General features: G+C 42.1%; 1 protein-coding gene across 1 annotated transcript in view; it reads right to left on the bottom strand.

The window, feature by feature from the left end:
- The window catches only part of ATG14 (autophagy related 14), a 188446-nt gene that overhangs the window by 153455 nt on the left and 17324 nt on the right, over positions 1-17667 (bottom strand). Inside the window, exon 2 of the mRNA XM_069208533.1 lies at positions 14735-14797. Within this exon, the coding sequence (XP_069064634.1) occupies positions 14735-14797 (63 nt within the window). The remainder of the gene's footprint in view (positions 1-14734; positions 14798-17667) is intronic.

Here is a 17667-nt window from a genome sequence, read left to right as displayed (position 1 = left end):
TGTTAATAATTTTGCACATCCCCCTGACAACAACAAACTTTGCAAGAACTAACTACAAAGTTCAGACTTTAATCCTACCACATTTGGTGCACATTGACATTTAATTGACAACAAAGATATAAGGAAGGCAGAGGACAGAAAACGTGATATTCCTAGGAATCATATAGGAAACCTTCTGGTATGGTAGTCAAAATAACATGTGAACAAAGGTGAAACAAATTTAACAGGCATGAAATTGATGAAGTAAGTTTGTGTACTTTAGTGTAGTTGTTTGAAAGATAAGCTCAAATGTAGGTTTCATCTCTGCATATGTTATGTGTGGGTTTATAATATATTTTACACCATGGTTTCCCTTCCTCCAGAACCACGTGCACTTGAGTAATAAATTGACAATTTTATTCTGATACAGCCAAAACCTGGAAACTTGTTCTTGACGTGATCAAAAAATGATGGACTGGAATGCGGCCCAAAGTAATTACCACTGGCTATGATTAATTCAACATTCAACCCATCACTGTTTTTCTAATAAATAATTTTTACAATATATTTTGGCTTTTTTTTTTTTGCAAAACAATTGTGTGTGGACTGAAGACTTTTAGAATCAAACATTTCAAATCTCACAATCAGTGCTTTTTTGCCTGGGACATAGTACTTAAAAGTCTGATTATGTGTTAGTTATGTCTCTACTCAACAAGCCTAAACAGGACATTTCTATTCTGGCAAATTCTAAACCCACATACACATGCTTAACATCTAATTAACTGCCCTAGTATTCCCATAAACTGTCAAACATCACATACAATCCATTGGATTCCCAGACAGGATTCCTCCAGTGCCGACAAACAGAAGTGAACTTGGATGAATAATTTTATCACAAACAATGGTTTGTGCGGATAATCTTAAAGTTTGCTCTTAAATTCTGAAAACTGTTATATATTGCACACATACATACCTACTGACATTTCCTAACGTTACGATTGTCCAGATATGCTGTGGCATAGAAATTGTATTGTGATCACATGGAAAACAATTCAAATTTGGTTATCAAAAAAAGAAAAAAAGATTTTCCAGATACAAGGAATGGATAGCAGCTCCATTTTTATTTGACACAGTGGACTATAACAGTCTGTTGCACATATTAAGCAGGCAGTTAGCTGATGCCAGCTTTGTTTATGTTTAATTCAACAAGTCAGGCAGGGGAGCTCTGGTCCCTTGTTTCAGTGTTGATAGTGTGGTGCCACAGTGATATCCTTTCGAACACACCCTATCCAAGGCAAGTATGATTCCTCTGGTGGCTGTCTTCAGGCATTCTAATGCTACTACAAACAGTAGGCCACTTTTACACAGTTGTATGGGATAAGGGAAGATATCAAAGTATCTTATTATTTAATCCAAAAAGGACTGGGCTTTTTCCTTTTTTTTAGCATTTATTCAAAATTCATTTTATTCATGACTAGAAGTAAAAAGACAATGAAGTTGGGTTTCCACCATCAGACTTTAGATCCATCTCTGCATCAGAAAAGTCTGCACAAAAAAGTGGACAGACATCACATGTCAAACCGACTCTCTAGTGCATTTAGTTTAAAGGATGATACATTTCAAGTTGATCATGGCAAACAATGACTTGCACTTCGTCAACACTTGAAGCAGACGCTTCCAATACAGGACTTTGACCCATTCTGGCTCGCAAAACCAGCCTTTCCAAAAGGTAAATACATATGCTACAGCTACTGGAGAAGCACAGGGTTGCATACAAACCGAAGTCCTGAGATCACATTCAGCATGCCATGAAAAAGTTTACTTTGGCTACCAGTTCAGTAAGGAACTTTTTACAACATTAGACAGGGCTTCCGCTGCACACTGCGAGCCACTGGGCTTTCTTCCTTATAAGAGAGAGTTGAGAAACATCTAGACTATCTCTCATCTGCCCGAATACATTAAACAAGGATTCAGTGGATGTTTTGTTACATTACGAAAACTTGTAAAGTGCACATACACTCAACAGTTTCTTGGCTCTGTGACAACAAGGAAGGACAAGAGAGAGGGCTCAGGCTAATCAAAAGCTTGCTTAAACAGCCAGGCTTTCAAAAGCTTCCTGAAACTCAGGAAGCTAGGTTCCAGCCTGATCAAGGAAGAGAGTCCCATAAGATGGGGACCGGGACAGAGAAGCTCCTGTCCGCTGCCTTCTGTTGCTTGAATCAAGGGATTCTCTTGGTTCACAAGAGGATCTGAGAGGTCCAGGAGAAACATATCTCTTAATGTAACTTGCTACAAAAGGCTGGAGCCTGGTTCTGAATTGTTTTGTAAATGATAGAAGCGACTTTGAAAAGAGCTCTCTGAGAAGTCAGTGAAGCTTCATTAAGGCAGGAGAGCTATGAATGTCTATGCAATTTACAGATTATCCTTGGCGCTGTATTCTGAATGATTTGTAATTCGTGTAAAGAAGTTGCAGGAAGTTATAAGGAGTTTGCTTAGTCCAGGCAGAACACATTTACCACTGCAACAGCTGCTTTCAAAGCCTTGGGTGACAAAAGAAGAGTGTCCTTCCTAATGGATTTCAGTAGGCCAAATGCCATGACCTAGGGGGTCATTGATAGCTGATTGTCTACCATGATCCCCAGGTTCTCTGCAGAGGCCGCAAGAACAGGAGGGACACCAAGTTCAGTAGGACAGTAGGTGCGGCCCAGAGAATTGTCCTGTGATTGCAAATAACCAGGTCAGTCTTTTCAGCATTTATTTTGAGGGAGTTAGTGCCCATCCAGTTCCAAATGAACTTCAGTGTTTATTGTAATTCCTGGTGGGAGTGAGCACTATCCTCAAGCCAAAAGATGAGCTGAAAGTCTTCAGTGCAGTTGTAGAATGTACAACCACAACGAGCCAGGGTTAAGATGAATGGGCAGATGTAAACACTAAACATCAAAAGAGATAATGCTGAGCCCTCTGGGGACCCCAATATGATATGGGTCTTAGAAGAAGAAATGGACCCAAGCTGCACTTCTTGTGTGCAGCCTCTTAGAAAGGTGGATATCCAACTTAGATACTGGCCCAATAGACCAGGCATCTTCAGACGATTCAGTAAAATCAAGTGATTGACAGTATAGAAGGCAGACAATATACTTAGGAGGCATAAGGGGTCATTACGACCCTGGCGGCTGGCGGAATACTGGCGGTAACACCGCCAACAGGCTGGCGGTGTTCCGCGAGTGTATTATGGCCGTGGCACATTAGCCACGGCCATACCGCCGGCCCCTCCACTATACTGCCATGCTTCTGCCAGGCGGTCATAATCCTCAGGGCAGCGGTGCCCTGGGGATTATGAGTCCCCAACCGCCAGCCTTTCGATGGCGGTAAACCCCGCCATGGAAAGGCTAGCGGTAAGGGGGACTTGGGGCGCCCCTGCACTGCCCATGCACTTGGCACAGCCCCATCGCGCCTTTCACAGCCCGAATTCCGGGCAGTGAAATGCGCGATGGGTGCTGCTGCACCCACTGCACATCAACATTGCCGCCGGCTGTATTATGAGCCGGCTGCAATGTTGATGTGACTTTTCCGCTGGGCCAGCGGAAATGTCAAAATAGGGTGCCACCAATACCACCAGTACAGTGGCACCCGCGGCTTCGGCGGTCTTTTTTCAAGACTGCCGAAGTCGTAATGTGGGCCATAGTGTGGACACATTTCCCAAATCCATCTCCCATTGTAGATTATGCACGACAGAAAGCATCACTGCGTCTGTACTGTGGGTTGGTCAGTTTCAAGCCTGCAATGGATAAAGAGAGATGGAAGAATAAAGGAACCTGCTTAGCTCCTGAGTAACAAAACTTTCTAAAATGTTGACTGTGTGGGGAGAAGGGTAATGGGGCATAATTCTTCAGCACGTTAGGATCATCGCCCGACTTCTTCAGCAAGGGAAGTATCACAGCAGCTTTAAATCTATTAAGGACAATTTCCTGAGCGAGTTATTTATTCAAAAAGGTCTAACAGAGAGTTGGCTGTTATGACAGACAGAGCTTCCATAATAGTAGTGGAAAAGGGATCCAACTGAGAGCCAGATTTCACCTTATGAATGATAGAAATAAGAGTCTTGTGCTGAAGGTGGAGAAACTGTACCAAGGAGTTAGGATCAATGGTGCCACAGTTCACATTCTCCCCAGGTTGTTGGAGCAGAGAAGTGGTTAGAATGCTATCCTTAATGGATTTAAATGTCTCACTAAAAAAGTGCTGATTGCATTGCACAGAATTTGGGAGGGTTCAATGTCCCGGGTTACCCACATGGAACAAGTGAGTTTGTTTAATGTCTTTAAAGTTTCCTTTTGTTTATTTGCTACTGAATTAATGCAGTTAGAAGAAAAGGAGGATTTGTTGGTGAGGAGCAAACTTTTATACTTCCTCCAGCCCTCACTAAAACATTCTCTTTCTAAAGTGCCGTAGCTCTTATGCCACTACCTTTCAAGTTGGAGTCCCCCGAGCTTTGCAGCTTTCAATACATCACTGAATTACTCGGTGCATTTAGGAGACTGCATCATTTGATTACGTTCTGGCACATGTACTTCACAGGTGTGCTGCAGCCAGTTGAAAACAACAACAGAAGTCTGTTCAGCAAAGGGGTTGGGGACTAGTCAATTTTCACAAAGGGAATTAGCCATTTCCTGGACGCTCACCCTGGCCCAGCTGCGAAAGATGCTCGGGCACGCATTACTCAATGCCCTTCTATTTCTATTTATCAGAGTAAAGCTCAGTTCTATGTAAGTATTCCCTCTGGTGACATCAATCAATGAAAGATCATGCTAGAAGCCTAAAGAAATCCACCATTGTTGAATACCACTTTAGGATCAATCACTGGAACATAAAATTAACACCATTTAGATCAATCATGTTTGATTGCAAAACAGCACACCATTCCCTCTGCTTTCCTGTTGTGGCAACCATGGTGTGCTGCTAATCTAAAATTCGGATGGAAAGTAGCAACTATTGGTAGAACATTTGTTATTACCGAGGTGAGCAAGATGTTGGCCGCTTAGGTGACGACCGTTTGCCACCCCCTCCCTCCCCGCCCCCCCTTTCCCTCTCCTCCCTCCTCCTTCCCCTCCTCCCCCCCCACCGGACACCGGCCAGGAGCTCAGTGCATCGAGAGGAGCGAATGCAGAGGCAGCGTGTGAGCCGCAGGCGGAGTGCTGGCTACATCTTCCCTCTGTTTTCCGAGACAGCTAGATGCCTGGGCATGATTCAGGGACTCGCCACCATCGCCCGCCTCATTAATACGAAGAAAGCAGGAATTATCTAATGCTGGGATGTAGACCTACATGGGATAGGCATAATTGCATCTGCAGACTAAAATTCATACAGTGGCAGCACTATGATCCTTTAAACTGAACTATGGGGTTGGATGGGGGTGCAAGCTGTCAATTGACAGCTTATACTTGATAAATGCCAACTTTCATCAATCATTCCATGCTTTGCATCCACATTTGTGGGTTATCATGCTTGTTTCAGAAAGGTGTTGAAACAGTCCTATCATTTCTATTCACATAGAAACTTGCAAGGGTTAGCAATGTGTGTAATGAAATTCACAATTGCAACTATGATGCACACTTGTATACTACAAACGAGTACTCTGAACTTGGAGTCAGCTGTGCTGACTCTGCCTGCAAAGTAGCTTTGTGAACCTGGACCAACATCTTTTTAATTTTTTTTCTTGATAACATCAGGATATTTATTGGATTTAGAAATATATGTCTGTCTGTTGGAAAACAGATGTCGAACTAGAAGCCCAAATTATAAGCAATTGCGTTTCAAGATGTTTTCAAATAAGTATGGTCTCATCCACATTAAAACTCTGCTTACCAATCAACGGCACTCTGATGTTGATGATTTATTATTTGAATAAATTAGACCTTTCCTCGTGTTTTCTCACAGGATCAGAAAAAAGAATCACAAAACCATCGCCATTAATACAAAAGATAGGAATTAATTTGGAGAAATTTTCAAAATGTGTGGGAGATAAAGGAAACAATCTTGTTCTGACAAGGCGTGGTTTAATTGGTCAATTTCACACTAAACCGTGTATTTCCTTTCACTCCCAATTTTTGGGGATAATATCCAAAGTGGTATTTATCAACAACATGTGCAAACAGTGACACGCATTTTTATCAAACTAACCCAGAAGAAATAATATTTCTAAGGAAGGACGAAAGGCTGATTTTTCATTAAAATATATAGCCTTTTTGACAGGTCAATAAGTGGGTACCCTGTGTTTAATGCTCAGTGCTTTTCTTCCAAACGATGCCTATTGATACATACAGTGAACAGTGGTGTACATGCTCCTCTACATCATTTTCAGTGTGAATAAGTTAATTTGGTTTGAATAACGGTTAGCTTTTTCCTCTCAAATACATGCACAAACAATTGAACCATGTCTTTCTAAATGTGATCACTAGACACAAGTCCAAAAGTACTTCGGCGTTTGTAATTAATTCCAGATGGGACCTTATATAATTTTGTAATGAAAAGGGTCGCCTCACGTTTGTGCTCGGATAACAGGTCACTTTTGAATCAATGTACATGGCTGTAAGAAGGTATGATATAATATGTACAAACGTTGCCTGTGAAAGAAAGTTTCACACCACATAATTGTAACAGGTGCATGTCACTGACACTAAATGAACTGAGAGAGAGGAGACTTAATTGCACCACTCCTTTTTAGGAATGTCTTGTCAACCAGCTGTCACTAGCTCTTATAGGATTATCATTAAAAACGCTTCAAGAAGCAGCACAGAGAGAGGGACTCTGCATCGCACAACTTGATTTTCTGTACAAGCTTTTGATTGGACTGTAGGTAGGTTCTTCCACTTATTAAAAAAAAAAAAAAAGTTCCACTGCAGCCATAAATGAAATGGAGTTGTAATGCTATTCTAGTCCACAAGTTCAATTTAAAACAACATTTCATGTCGTCTGAGCAAGCAGCAGCATGACTGTTTCAATGGGGCAATACTTGGTAGGCAGTCACTGCATGAAGGATGACTGCTCAAGAAAGATGGCCGTTCAATAAAGATCCTCCCCGTCCATTGAAGGGTGTTTTTGTCATTCAATAAGGCTGCCTTATCCAGTGTTATGATGCTGCAACATCAGCATGTTTTTTTCAGATGTGCTTCTACCATAGAAGCCAAGCAGAAGTAGTCCAACTATTCTAGCATTCTGGGCCTGCTCTCCCATATCCTGGGCCTCAACCCATTTTTTCACTCCTAGAAGGCTGCATTCGGCGACAGTCCTCGGTCAATCTTGCACTGCATATGCAGCTTCAGCTCGTTCTGCCCTCCTACACACATCCCCACAGCCTCCGCTCACGCCGCTCTGGAGCAGAGGTAATTGTTGAACTCCTTGCAGCAGCAAATTACTTGCATCAATGTGGATATCAAAGTAGTCAACAGAAACTGGAAACAAGCACACCCTTCACACATGCCAAATTATGAGAACTAGATCAGTTTTTTGTAAAATGAAATAGATATTCAACAACAAATGGAAAAAAATAATTACATTAAAAAAACTTTCTCCATCACATTTCCATTAAAAGTAGGTGGGGGGGGGGGGGGCAACATGGCGGCCGTCTAAAGGAGCCGGTCGCGGAGGGCTCCGTTCCGTGAATGACACAGTGACATAATTATGCCTTACCGGGGAAACGCGAAGGTTTGACAGGTCGGCAGTGGGGGTCTGCTTTGTTTTTTTGGTTTTACGGCAGTGCAAGGGTGGCAAAGGAGCTAGCGGAAGCACGGGACGCTCCGGAGCACAGGGTTGTACCATTGTTGAGAGCCTCCCTGGAGCTCTTTCGGGTCAGGGAGGTGGCGGCTCGTGTTCCCTACCGGGGAAACCAGGGCAGAGCCAGCACAGGGCCGGATTCTTTAGGAAAGAAGAGCAGGATTTTGAGGATTCCTCAGTACATCGAGGACTTGGTGATTTCAGGTACTGAAGGGGAAAAAACAAGATTTAAAGGGTTTGAAGGTTTTGTGCACCAGGGACATGCTACTTTTGGTATAAGCACTGTAGAAATTCATTCAGACCATATGGTGGACACGGTTAAAGGGGCTGGTGGGGACCAGAAAGGAAGGGGGGGAAGGTGGCATTTACAAATAGTTTGGGACAAGAAGCGTATTCCCTGCGCAGCGCTAAAAAAGTAAGAAAAGAGTGGAAGTTGAAAGTCTGGTCCCCCTCCAGAAACAGCGAGAAGTAAGGTGGAACATGATAATAATTCTGCCATAAAGAGACTGGATGTGAAGAGTGTTGGAGGTTTGAACTATAGGAAACTCCGGGTTACCCCATCAGTAAGGACTTATTTTCGAGTATTGCTAGGATCACCCAGAATGTCAACTGGGGGTGCGAGTATGCAAGAGCTCGATAAACCGGACAAGTTAGAGTCTGCTACTAGTTCAGAGGGCATCAGCCCAGACCTCTGGGTGGATGGGAGAGGTGTTTTGCAGTATTCCTTTTCTGTGAGATCTGTAGAGAGGAAAGAGGAGGTAAATGCAGTACAAGATTTTCAACCCGTCGGAGAAGATCATGGGCACTCAATTGCGGATATGTGAAAGCATTATCTGTGGAACTGAAGGGTGGCTTTGAGACTTTTAATGCCAATCAGGCGGAGATTAGGGGTCTCTGTGAAGACTTAGGGAAGAAAATTGACGACCTGGCGAGCCTGACAGCTGCTTTGGAGGAGGAGGTGGGCGAGTTAAGGATGGTGGTGGAAGAAAATAAAGAGCAAATAAGATATTTAAAAGAAGGGGAAGCAGGGGTAATGGCTAAAATGGAATCCCTGGCAAATAATCAGAGGAGGAATAATCTGAGGTTTCTCAGGGTCCCGGAAGGGTTGGAAGAAGGTGATTTTAAAGGCTTCATGGTTTGATTAATAAAGCAGGAGGTGAATGTGGAAGAATCAGAGGAGGACATTGCTAAAGATATTCAGAGGGTGCACCGGGTCCTGGCAAAAATGCCTTCCAACAGGGATAGACCAAGGAAAATTGTATTTTATTTTCAAACATACTCACTGAAGGAACATATCTGGCTCTGGCATTAAAAAAAGAAATCATTGTCAGTAAACGGATCCCCATCTGAAATTAGGTCAGACCTAGCGTCTGTGACTTTAAATAAACAGTGGGAGCTGGGTAAAAGAATAGACATGTTGAAAAAACTTGGTGAAACAGCTCAGTTAAAATTCCCTGCTTCATTAAGGGTTATGATGAATAACAAAATGCATAATTTTACAGACTGGAAGGAGGTGGATGAGTTGATCAGGAAAATTGAGAAAGGGAGCGGGAATGAGAAAGGTCTGACCTAAGCTTCTATTGTTTTTCCCGGTAAGGAGGTTTTGTTAATAAGGGTGAAGCCCCAATTTTGGTACGTGACCCTCCTCTGACTTTGGTTTGGGTTCCCTGGGAAGGAGGGGGGGATGGGCGAGGTGAAGGGGGATGGTGGTGGGGAGCACTGGGTGGGGAGCATAATAGGGAAAAAAAAGATCCTCATTGTGGTAGGTAGACCTGGGGGGTGGGGGAGTGATGGGTGGGGGGATGGAAGAAGGTAGGTGGTTTTGATTTTGGAAAATGGCAGTAAAGAATTTGAGACTCCTGTCTAAGAATGTAAATGGTCTTAGGGTAAAGAGTAGGCAGAAAAGGTTGGTGCAATATTTGAAGGATGCCCCGTTTGATGTTTTGATCTTACAAAAGACCCATCTTTCTAGGGAGGAATGTTTTAAAGTTTTTAAGTCATGCGGGTGGGTTCAGCAGATAGCTAGCTCAAATTGTTTGAGTGGTAGTAAAGGGGTGGCTGTTCTAATCAAGAATCATGCCAATATTACTTTTCTGGAAGTTCCCATAGATAACTCAGGGAGGTGGGTGTTGGGGAATCTGTCTGCTTTTGAATATGTCTTTACCTTGGTAGGATACTATGGTCCTAATAGAGATGATGTAGGCCCATTAAGGGAACTTTCAGATCTTCTTCTGTAATATTTAGATCCAATAATATGGGCAGGAGATTTTAATGTTGTATTGAACTATGAATTAGATAGATCATCGGGTAGTAGGTCAAAAATAAAAATAAACGAGAAAATGCAGGGTAAGATTCGGGTAATGATGTCCCAATGGGGGTTATATGATGTTTGGAGGGATAAGAGGGGGTCAGAGAGAGGTTATTCTTATAATAATAATAAGTATCGGCATCAGTCCAGAATCGATTACTTCCTTTTGGATACTATTTTGAGGGACTTTTTTTGAATCAGTAGTACATATTGGGGCCCATTTATCAGATCACTCGGTGGTCAGTTTAGATCTTAGGTTGCAAACGAAAAGGAGGGGGAAAAAGGTGGACTTTAGACAGAACTCTGCTTTTTGAAGATGAGGTGGTTACGGAATTGCGGGCGGATTCAGAGGAATTTTTTAGGATAAATTTGGGTTCAGCTCCCTTAGCGATAGTTTGGGATACATTTAAGGCCTTTTGAGGGGATGTCTGATTAGGATAGCTGCACACAGGCGGAAATTATATGATGAAGAAATAAGCAGGTTGGAGAGTCAAATACAACAATTCGAGCAGGAAATGTTAAGTAAGGAGCAGGGTAAAGAATTTGACGAGTTATATAAGCAACGTCAGACAGCTAGTTTGGAGACGGCAGTTCTTTTGGACCGCAGGATTAGATTGAGTTGTGAAGCTAATAGGGTGATACATTTTTTTGTATACTGAGAACAGCAGTAAATTGTTGGCTTGGAAGTTAAAATCAGATAGGGTTAGGAATCGGGTGACAGAAATTCAAGACGAAGACCCGGGTGAGATTAGAAAAAGGTGGCGAACAGGTGGAAGAAGGCTTTTTCAATTTCTTTAAGGACTTACAGATTTGAAGCTGCCTTTGAAGGTATTGAAGGGGTGGCTTGGGGAATTAGATTTACCTACTCTGAATGAAGAGGAGAGAAGTGCGGTTAATGATCCGTTCAGCAGAGTGAGGTAGAACGGGTCATTTTAGCTGGAAAATTGGGGAAGGCATCAGGACCAGATGGGTTACCCAGGGAGGTTTATCGAGTTCTGGGTAGTAGTACTTCTAAAGTTCTTAAGCAATTATGTGATAATGTGATAATATTATTGGGGGGGGTGAGAATCTTCCTCCTTCTTGGGAAGAGGCGATTATTACGTTAATCTTAAAACCCTGTAAAGACCCCACGAAGTGCGATTCATACTGTCCAATATCACTGTTAAATTGTGATTATAAAATCTTTGCTAAACTCCTGGCTGATAGATTAGGGATTGTTATGGGGAAGCTCATACACACAGACCAGAAAAGGTTTCTGAAGGGTAGGCATATGCATGAATTGACACAGGGATTGGTAGGGTCGATCGATTTAGCCACTTCTATGCATATGCCTCTGGCGGTGGTAATGGCGGATGCAACAAAAGCATTCAACAGGGTTAATTGGAGTTATTTGATTACGGGGTGTAAATTATATAAAATTGGAGACCAATTTATTAGAACATTTAAAAAAATCTATCATGACCCAAGTGCAAGAATTTTGGTTAATGGTATGCTCACTCCTCCGGTAAAAATAGAAAGAGGCCTGAGACAGGGGTGCCCATTATCCCCATTATTATTCGACCTTTATATTGAACCATTAGCATTAGGAGAGATAAGAGAATACTTCCTTTCCGGTGTGGAGATCTGGTCAGGAAGGTTTCTTTATATGCTGCTGATTTAATAAGTTTTACAGCGAATTTAAGTCAGGCCAACCAGTTCTACAAGAGTTAATAGAGGATTTTGGGTGAATTTCTGGTTACGCGGTTAATAATCAAAAGAATGAAATTATGGCATAGAATATGGAACTAAATGATTTAGTGAATGTAAAGAAAGAAGATAAATATTTGGGGATCAATGTAACACATGATATATGTAAAATGGTGGAAACAAATCTTGCTCGGGTCATGAGGGAGGTGGACCTTTTACTGAAAAAATGGCTTAATCCTCCACTACCTATAATAGGTCGGATTAATGTCTAAAAATGGTGATTGTTCCCAAATTAACTTTTATTTTCAATGCATTGCCATTAATGTTTAACAAGGCTGCTTTAAAGAAATTGCAGGGGAAAATGAGCAGTTTTATTTGGGCATCTAAAGGTGTTCGTATAACACGGAAAAAACTCAGGAGGAAGAAAGAAAAAGGTGGTCTGGCGGCTCCTGGTATGCAGTACTACGCATAGGCTTATCTGTTAAAAATGTAAGACAGAGTTTTAATGCACTAGATCATTCAGAGTTGGGGCAGGTGTTAATTGCTATGATGGAAGGTCAGCAGGTCCAGTGAAGTTTTTTGTATAAGTTTGGGGATCCTAAGTTCTTTAAATAAAATCGATTTAAGGTATTACATGATTGGAGAGTGTTGTGGTATGAGGTGAGGAAGATCACAAGGCTGTCATATTATAGTGAGTATGCACCGATCTGGGATTCTCCTGGCTCCCCGGAGTGGTCTAAAGACGCCCTGGCTATTACTCTGAAAGAGGCAGGTTTTGTGCAATGGAGACATCTCTGTTATAGTGGTGAACTTACGGAGTTTGACCACCTTAATATGGAGGTAGGAGGAAGGCTGTCTACGTTTAAATACCTTCAGATGAAGACTTGGGTAGGGAATGTGACAGAGGAAGTGGGAAGTACTAACGGACTTGAGGACCATATGCAACTGGATACTCCGCTGAAGAAAGAAGTGGCTAGATGGTATTGGCTGATGATGGACATTGTGGATGGTAAATTTAACCGCCCGGAAGAAATCTGGAGGGAGTGCTTGCCGGAGCCGCAGCTTAAAGACCTTTGGCAAGTATCTACTACACTTCTGTACAATACTGTTAAACCGGCTGCGTTACGGAGAAATCATCTATTTTTTATTCACAGAGCCTTTTGGACTCCCAAAAAATTGTCCAGACTGAGACAAGATAACGTGGTGAGGTGTAAGAAGTGTGGTTCTGCATCAGGTGACGATCTACATATGTTTGTTGACTGCCCTCTATGCCGTAAGTTTTCGCAAGAGGTGGGTGATGCAATTAAGGAGATTTTTCCCACAAGCCCGAAGGTAAGACCTCTGATAGTGATGCTTGGCTGTTCATATGAGGCGCAGAAGATGGGTAGAGATGGAGCTAAACTGTTGTTTTATATGATGCTTGTGGCAAGAAGGGAGATCTGTAGGAAATGGATCAGCCCTGTTCCCCCTACTTTTGTCGAATTACAAAACTCTCTAATTTACCATTTTAAGTTAGACTGTCAAAGTTTGTAAGAGGATCAGATTTTGGAATCTGCTGAAGCAATGGTTGGGAAGTGGTGAGGTATGAATAGGTAGGATGTGATCCTATGATTATACTCTCTCCTCTTCTTTCCACACTGGAGCTTGGGTGGAAAGTTTTTCCCAGACAGGGGAGACTAGCTCGGACATAGGTGTTGAGCAGATTTGTGAGAACTTTTGCTGCTTCCCCCCCCCCCCCCCCCCCTTCCCTTGGTCATGTGAGGGAAATTTGGAAGGTAAAAGAGGATCACAAAACAAACAAAAAAAGTAGGTGGACCGTGAAAGTTTGTCAGTCTAAAAATAGGGTTGTGGTTCTAAAAAGTTTGGGAAGCACTGATTATGACAAGGCTCCTTTCAACTTTAATCTTTCTGACTGAAGTACGCTTACACAAGTGTTTTTTGTGAAACAAAACTATAAACCATAGCAAGTACATTACCCTTCATGTTTTAATTTGATATTCATGGCTAAGCTTTTAGGATCTCTGGCAAAGTTACTTCTATAATTTTTAGCGTCCATTAAAAAAGCAGTATTGATTGTTGTCATAGAAGCTTACTACTACTTCCTGGTATGGTTATCTACACAGTTGCAGGAGTTACAGGTTATGGGTCAGCTAAAGGGACTGGCTACAATCAAACAGCAGTACATAGGGGACTTTAACTGCCTCTCAATATGCTGTGTTGAAGAAACTGAACTATAGCTTTGTCCTATCATCTGACAGCTGGACCAACTAGTTGAGGCTTCTTGGGCCAAAAAACATTATGTGGAAGCCTCCTTCCTTCCTAGACAGAAATTAAGACATGCACTACCACAAGCTATTGAGAGAGGGCAACCCTCACTAGCACCCCTCACAGAAAAGTCTCAAAGACTCAGTGACTGGCAGCAATGCAAACTGAATAATGAGATTTCAAGGTTTCAGCATCATTCTTGAGAGTTAGAGAGTAAACTGATTTATGGTGGTGCTATGTGAAATCAGTTTATGTAGAATTACATTCTTATTTACTTACAAAAGGGTTTCTGGATGTTGATCTAAATAAAGTACACAATGGATTCAATGCAAAACTACAATGAAGAACAGCTTATACATTTTAAAATACATAACTCCATACATGCTATTTTAACATCAAAAAGTTAATTAATAACTTAGCAGCAATCTAAGTATGTACGTTGGGGATAACAGGCGAAGCCACTGCTATTTGCCTTCATTATCCTCTGTGCTTCATATGCTTTCATTGCTCGCCAGAATAGTATTGATTTACAGCACTTTATAGAGGACGAACAACCAGTTCTCATGTTAAGGCACTAATGGTGTTCAACTATCAAGTACTTTACTTGTACATTCTACACACAGTTCAGTGCTCTTTTCTAAGCATCCAGGTGAGTACCCACTTTCTCAAATATCACAATGTGAAAAATCATAACTATGTGACACTCAAAAAAAGACTGTTACTTACTGTGTTTGGAATTCTGCCCATTCACTTTTAATGAGGGTTAACCGCTCCTTTTTGTCAGAGAACCTGAAAGATAAGCAGTTTCACTTGTATTGTATGATATAAGGAACCAACATTAACCAAATGAGAGTCATGGATAATAATAGGTAAAAGAGAAATACTCTAATTTATTGGAAATTATGTATCTGTTCTGGACTAAATATGTGCATGTGAACATCTGTTGCAAGAAGGTCAGAGAAAATTCAACAAACAATACAATATTTAAACATTTAATCAAATAAGTGACATGACCCTTGCAAGTACAATCTAAAAATGTGTTGACCTGGTGCTACCCCTCTGCCCTGTGTCCTTTCTTCTGATGAAAGATGGCTCCTTTAGGGCAGAGAGAGTTAATAAGGGACAGAACAGCCATGAAGAAGTACTCTCACAGCAGTGACATCGGGGATCTCTTCCTAAGGTAACCTTTCTATCAACAATTATGGCCAATCAGTGCTCTTTTGCCTACTGGTGCAGCCCTTCCTAGCAAATACAGTTTCAAGAAGAGAGTTTATAAGGTGATAGACTAAAATTGGTTAAGGTAAAAATTAAAACACATGGAGACAAATCTTTAGTTGTGGAAGGGAAGACTGCATCGTCTTCAACCTTGTCTAGGAGAACGCTATCTGGAAAAACAATATCAGTAACCTTAGGCAAAATTGTGGGTGTGACAGAGAATGACTGCATGGATCTCCATCCAGGAACAGAGAGAAGACAGAGTGCTTGCAAACATCACACGTAGTAAAGAGTTATTCTGCTGAGGAGACTACAAACATCAAGAACAGTTTAACTTGGAACAAAACTGCTCAAGGGAATCGAGTTCTGCTCAGCGGTGCACAATGTGGACCTACTTTGTTCTGTTTCGTTTTTCACTCTTTTTTTATTAACTTATTGTTATAAATGGGGTTTCTGGTTGGCTAAGGTATACACCTAAGCTAGGCAGAATCCACTACTCTAGTCAGTGCAAGAAAGTTCAACGCTAAAGATAACCTGTGCACACCCTTTGGTAGCTTGGCGCAGAGTAGGCAGGCTTATCATCAGAAGTAATGTGTAAAGTATTTCTGCAACACATTCACACCAACACAGTAAAACTCCACAAAAAGACTCCACAGAAGGTTAAGAAAATCATGATTTTATTTTTATATATATATATATATATATATATATATATATATATATATACATACATACACACACACATATATTTTATTTATATATATGTATATGTAAATATATGTAAGACCAGAACAACAAGGAACCAATAAATAGTTTAGGGGTTAGGTATTAAAATAGATCTGGTAAGAATAATATTAGGCCAAGGTACAAAATACGACTCTGTGCTGAGTCCATGCAGTAAAGGATAGTTGCACTGATAGAAACAAGTTAAATTGTGTCTCTAAACGTTTGAGGCTCGTTTTAGAGCTTCTGTGGAAATGACAGGGATTTGATGGGCAGTCCATGTCTTCAGAATGCAGTCCTGCAGTGCTCAACCCTCTGAGTTGGACTCAGACTTTGTGGGACCCTCCTTGTGACTCAGCCAGCTCCGGTTCACAAATCAAATCTTCTAAGTGCCTGCTCCGGTACTTCTGCGGGTGCTGCCTACTTCTGTTGGAGCTCTCTGAGTTGCTGAGCACCCCCTCGGACTCCTTCTCCAAGGTTCGACATCCTGGTCCTTCCTGGTCCCCAGCAGCACCCAAAAACCTCTACCGCAACCCTTGCAGCTAGCAAGGCTTGTTTGCGGTATTTCTGCGTGGAAACACTTCTGCAACCTCCAGCACGCCGTGGGACATCTTCCATCCAAAGGAGAATTTCCTAGCCCTTTTTGTTGTTGCAGAATCCTTGGCTTCTTCCACCCAGAGGCAGCCTTCTTGCACCTTCATCCGGGGTTTCCTGGGCTCCTGCCCCCCGGACACTATCGCAACTCTTGGACTTGGTCCCCTTGCCTTGCAGGTCCTCAGGTCCAGGAATCCGTATTCAGTGCTTTGCTGGTGTTTGTGGTTTTTGCAGAATCCCCCTATCATGACTATTGTGTCCTATTGGGGTAGTAGGGGGACTTTACTCCTACTTTTCAGGGTCTTGGGGTGGGGTATCTTGGACAGCCTGACTGTTTTCTTACAGTCCCAGCGACCCTATACAAGCTCCCATAGGTCTGGGGTTCATTTGTGATTCGCATTCCACTTTTGGAGTATATGGTTTGTGTTGCCCCTAGACCTATGTTCACCTATTGTAATTCTACAATGTTTGCATTACTTTTCTTACTATTACTTACCTGTTTTGGGTTTGTGTACATATAACTTGTGTATATAAAACTTACCTTCTAACTGAGGGTACTCACTGAGATACTTGTGGCATATTGTCATAAAAATAAAGTACCTTTATTTTTAGTAACTCTGAGTATTGTGTTTTCTTATGATATTGTGCTATATGATATAAGTGGTATAGTGGGAGCTTTGCATGTATCCTAGTTCAGCCTAAGCTGCTTTGCCATAGCTACCTTCTATCAGCCTAAGCTGCTAGAAACACTTATATTCTACTAATAAGGGATAACTGGACCTGGCACAGGGTGTAAGTACCACAAGGGACCCACTATAAGCCAGGCCAGCCTCCTACATCTGGTACCTCTTACACCACATAATTGGCATACTGGTGGACCACTGTAAGTCCCTAGTATATGGTACTTAGGTACCCAGGGCATTGGTACACCAGGGGTACCCCATGGGCTGCAGTATGTAATAGGCCACCAATGGGAGCCCATGCAAACTGTGTTAGCGGGCCTGCCATTTGCAGCATGCATGAAAAGGTGCATGCACCCTTTCACTGCTTGTCACTACACCAGGCCACTGTAAGTCACCCCTATGGTAGGCCCTTTTAGCCCAAAGAGTGGGGTGGAGGTCCCTGTG

The sequence above is a fragment of the Pleurodeles waltl genome, chromosome 9 (assembly GCF_031143425.1).
Source record: "Pleurodeles waltl isolate 20211129_DDA chromosome 9, aPleWal1.hap1.20221129, whole genome shotgun sequence".
Taxonomy (NCBI): Eukaryota; Metazoa; Chordata; class Amphibia; order Caudata; family Salamandridae; genus Pleurodeles; species Pleurodeles waltl.
The sequence above is the reverse complement of the archived record's forward strand: the minus strand, read 5'-3'. Positions and strand labels throughout refer to the sequence as shown.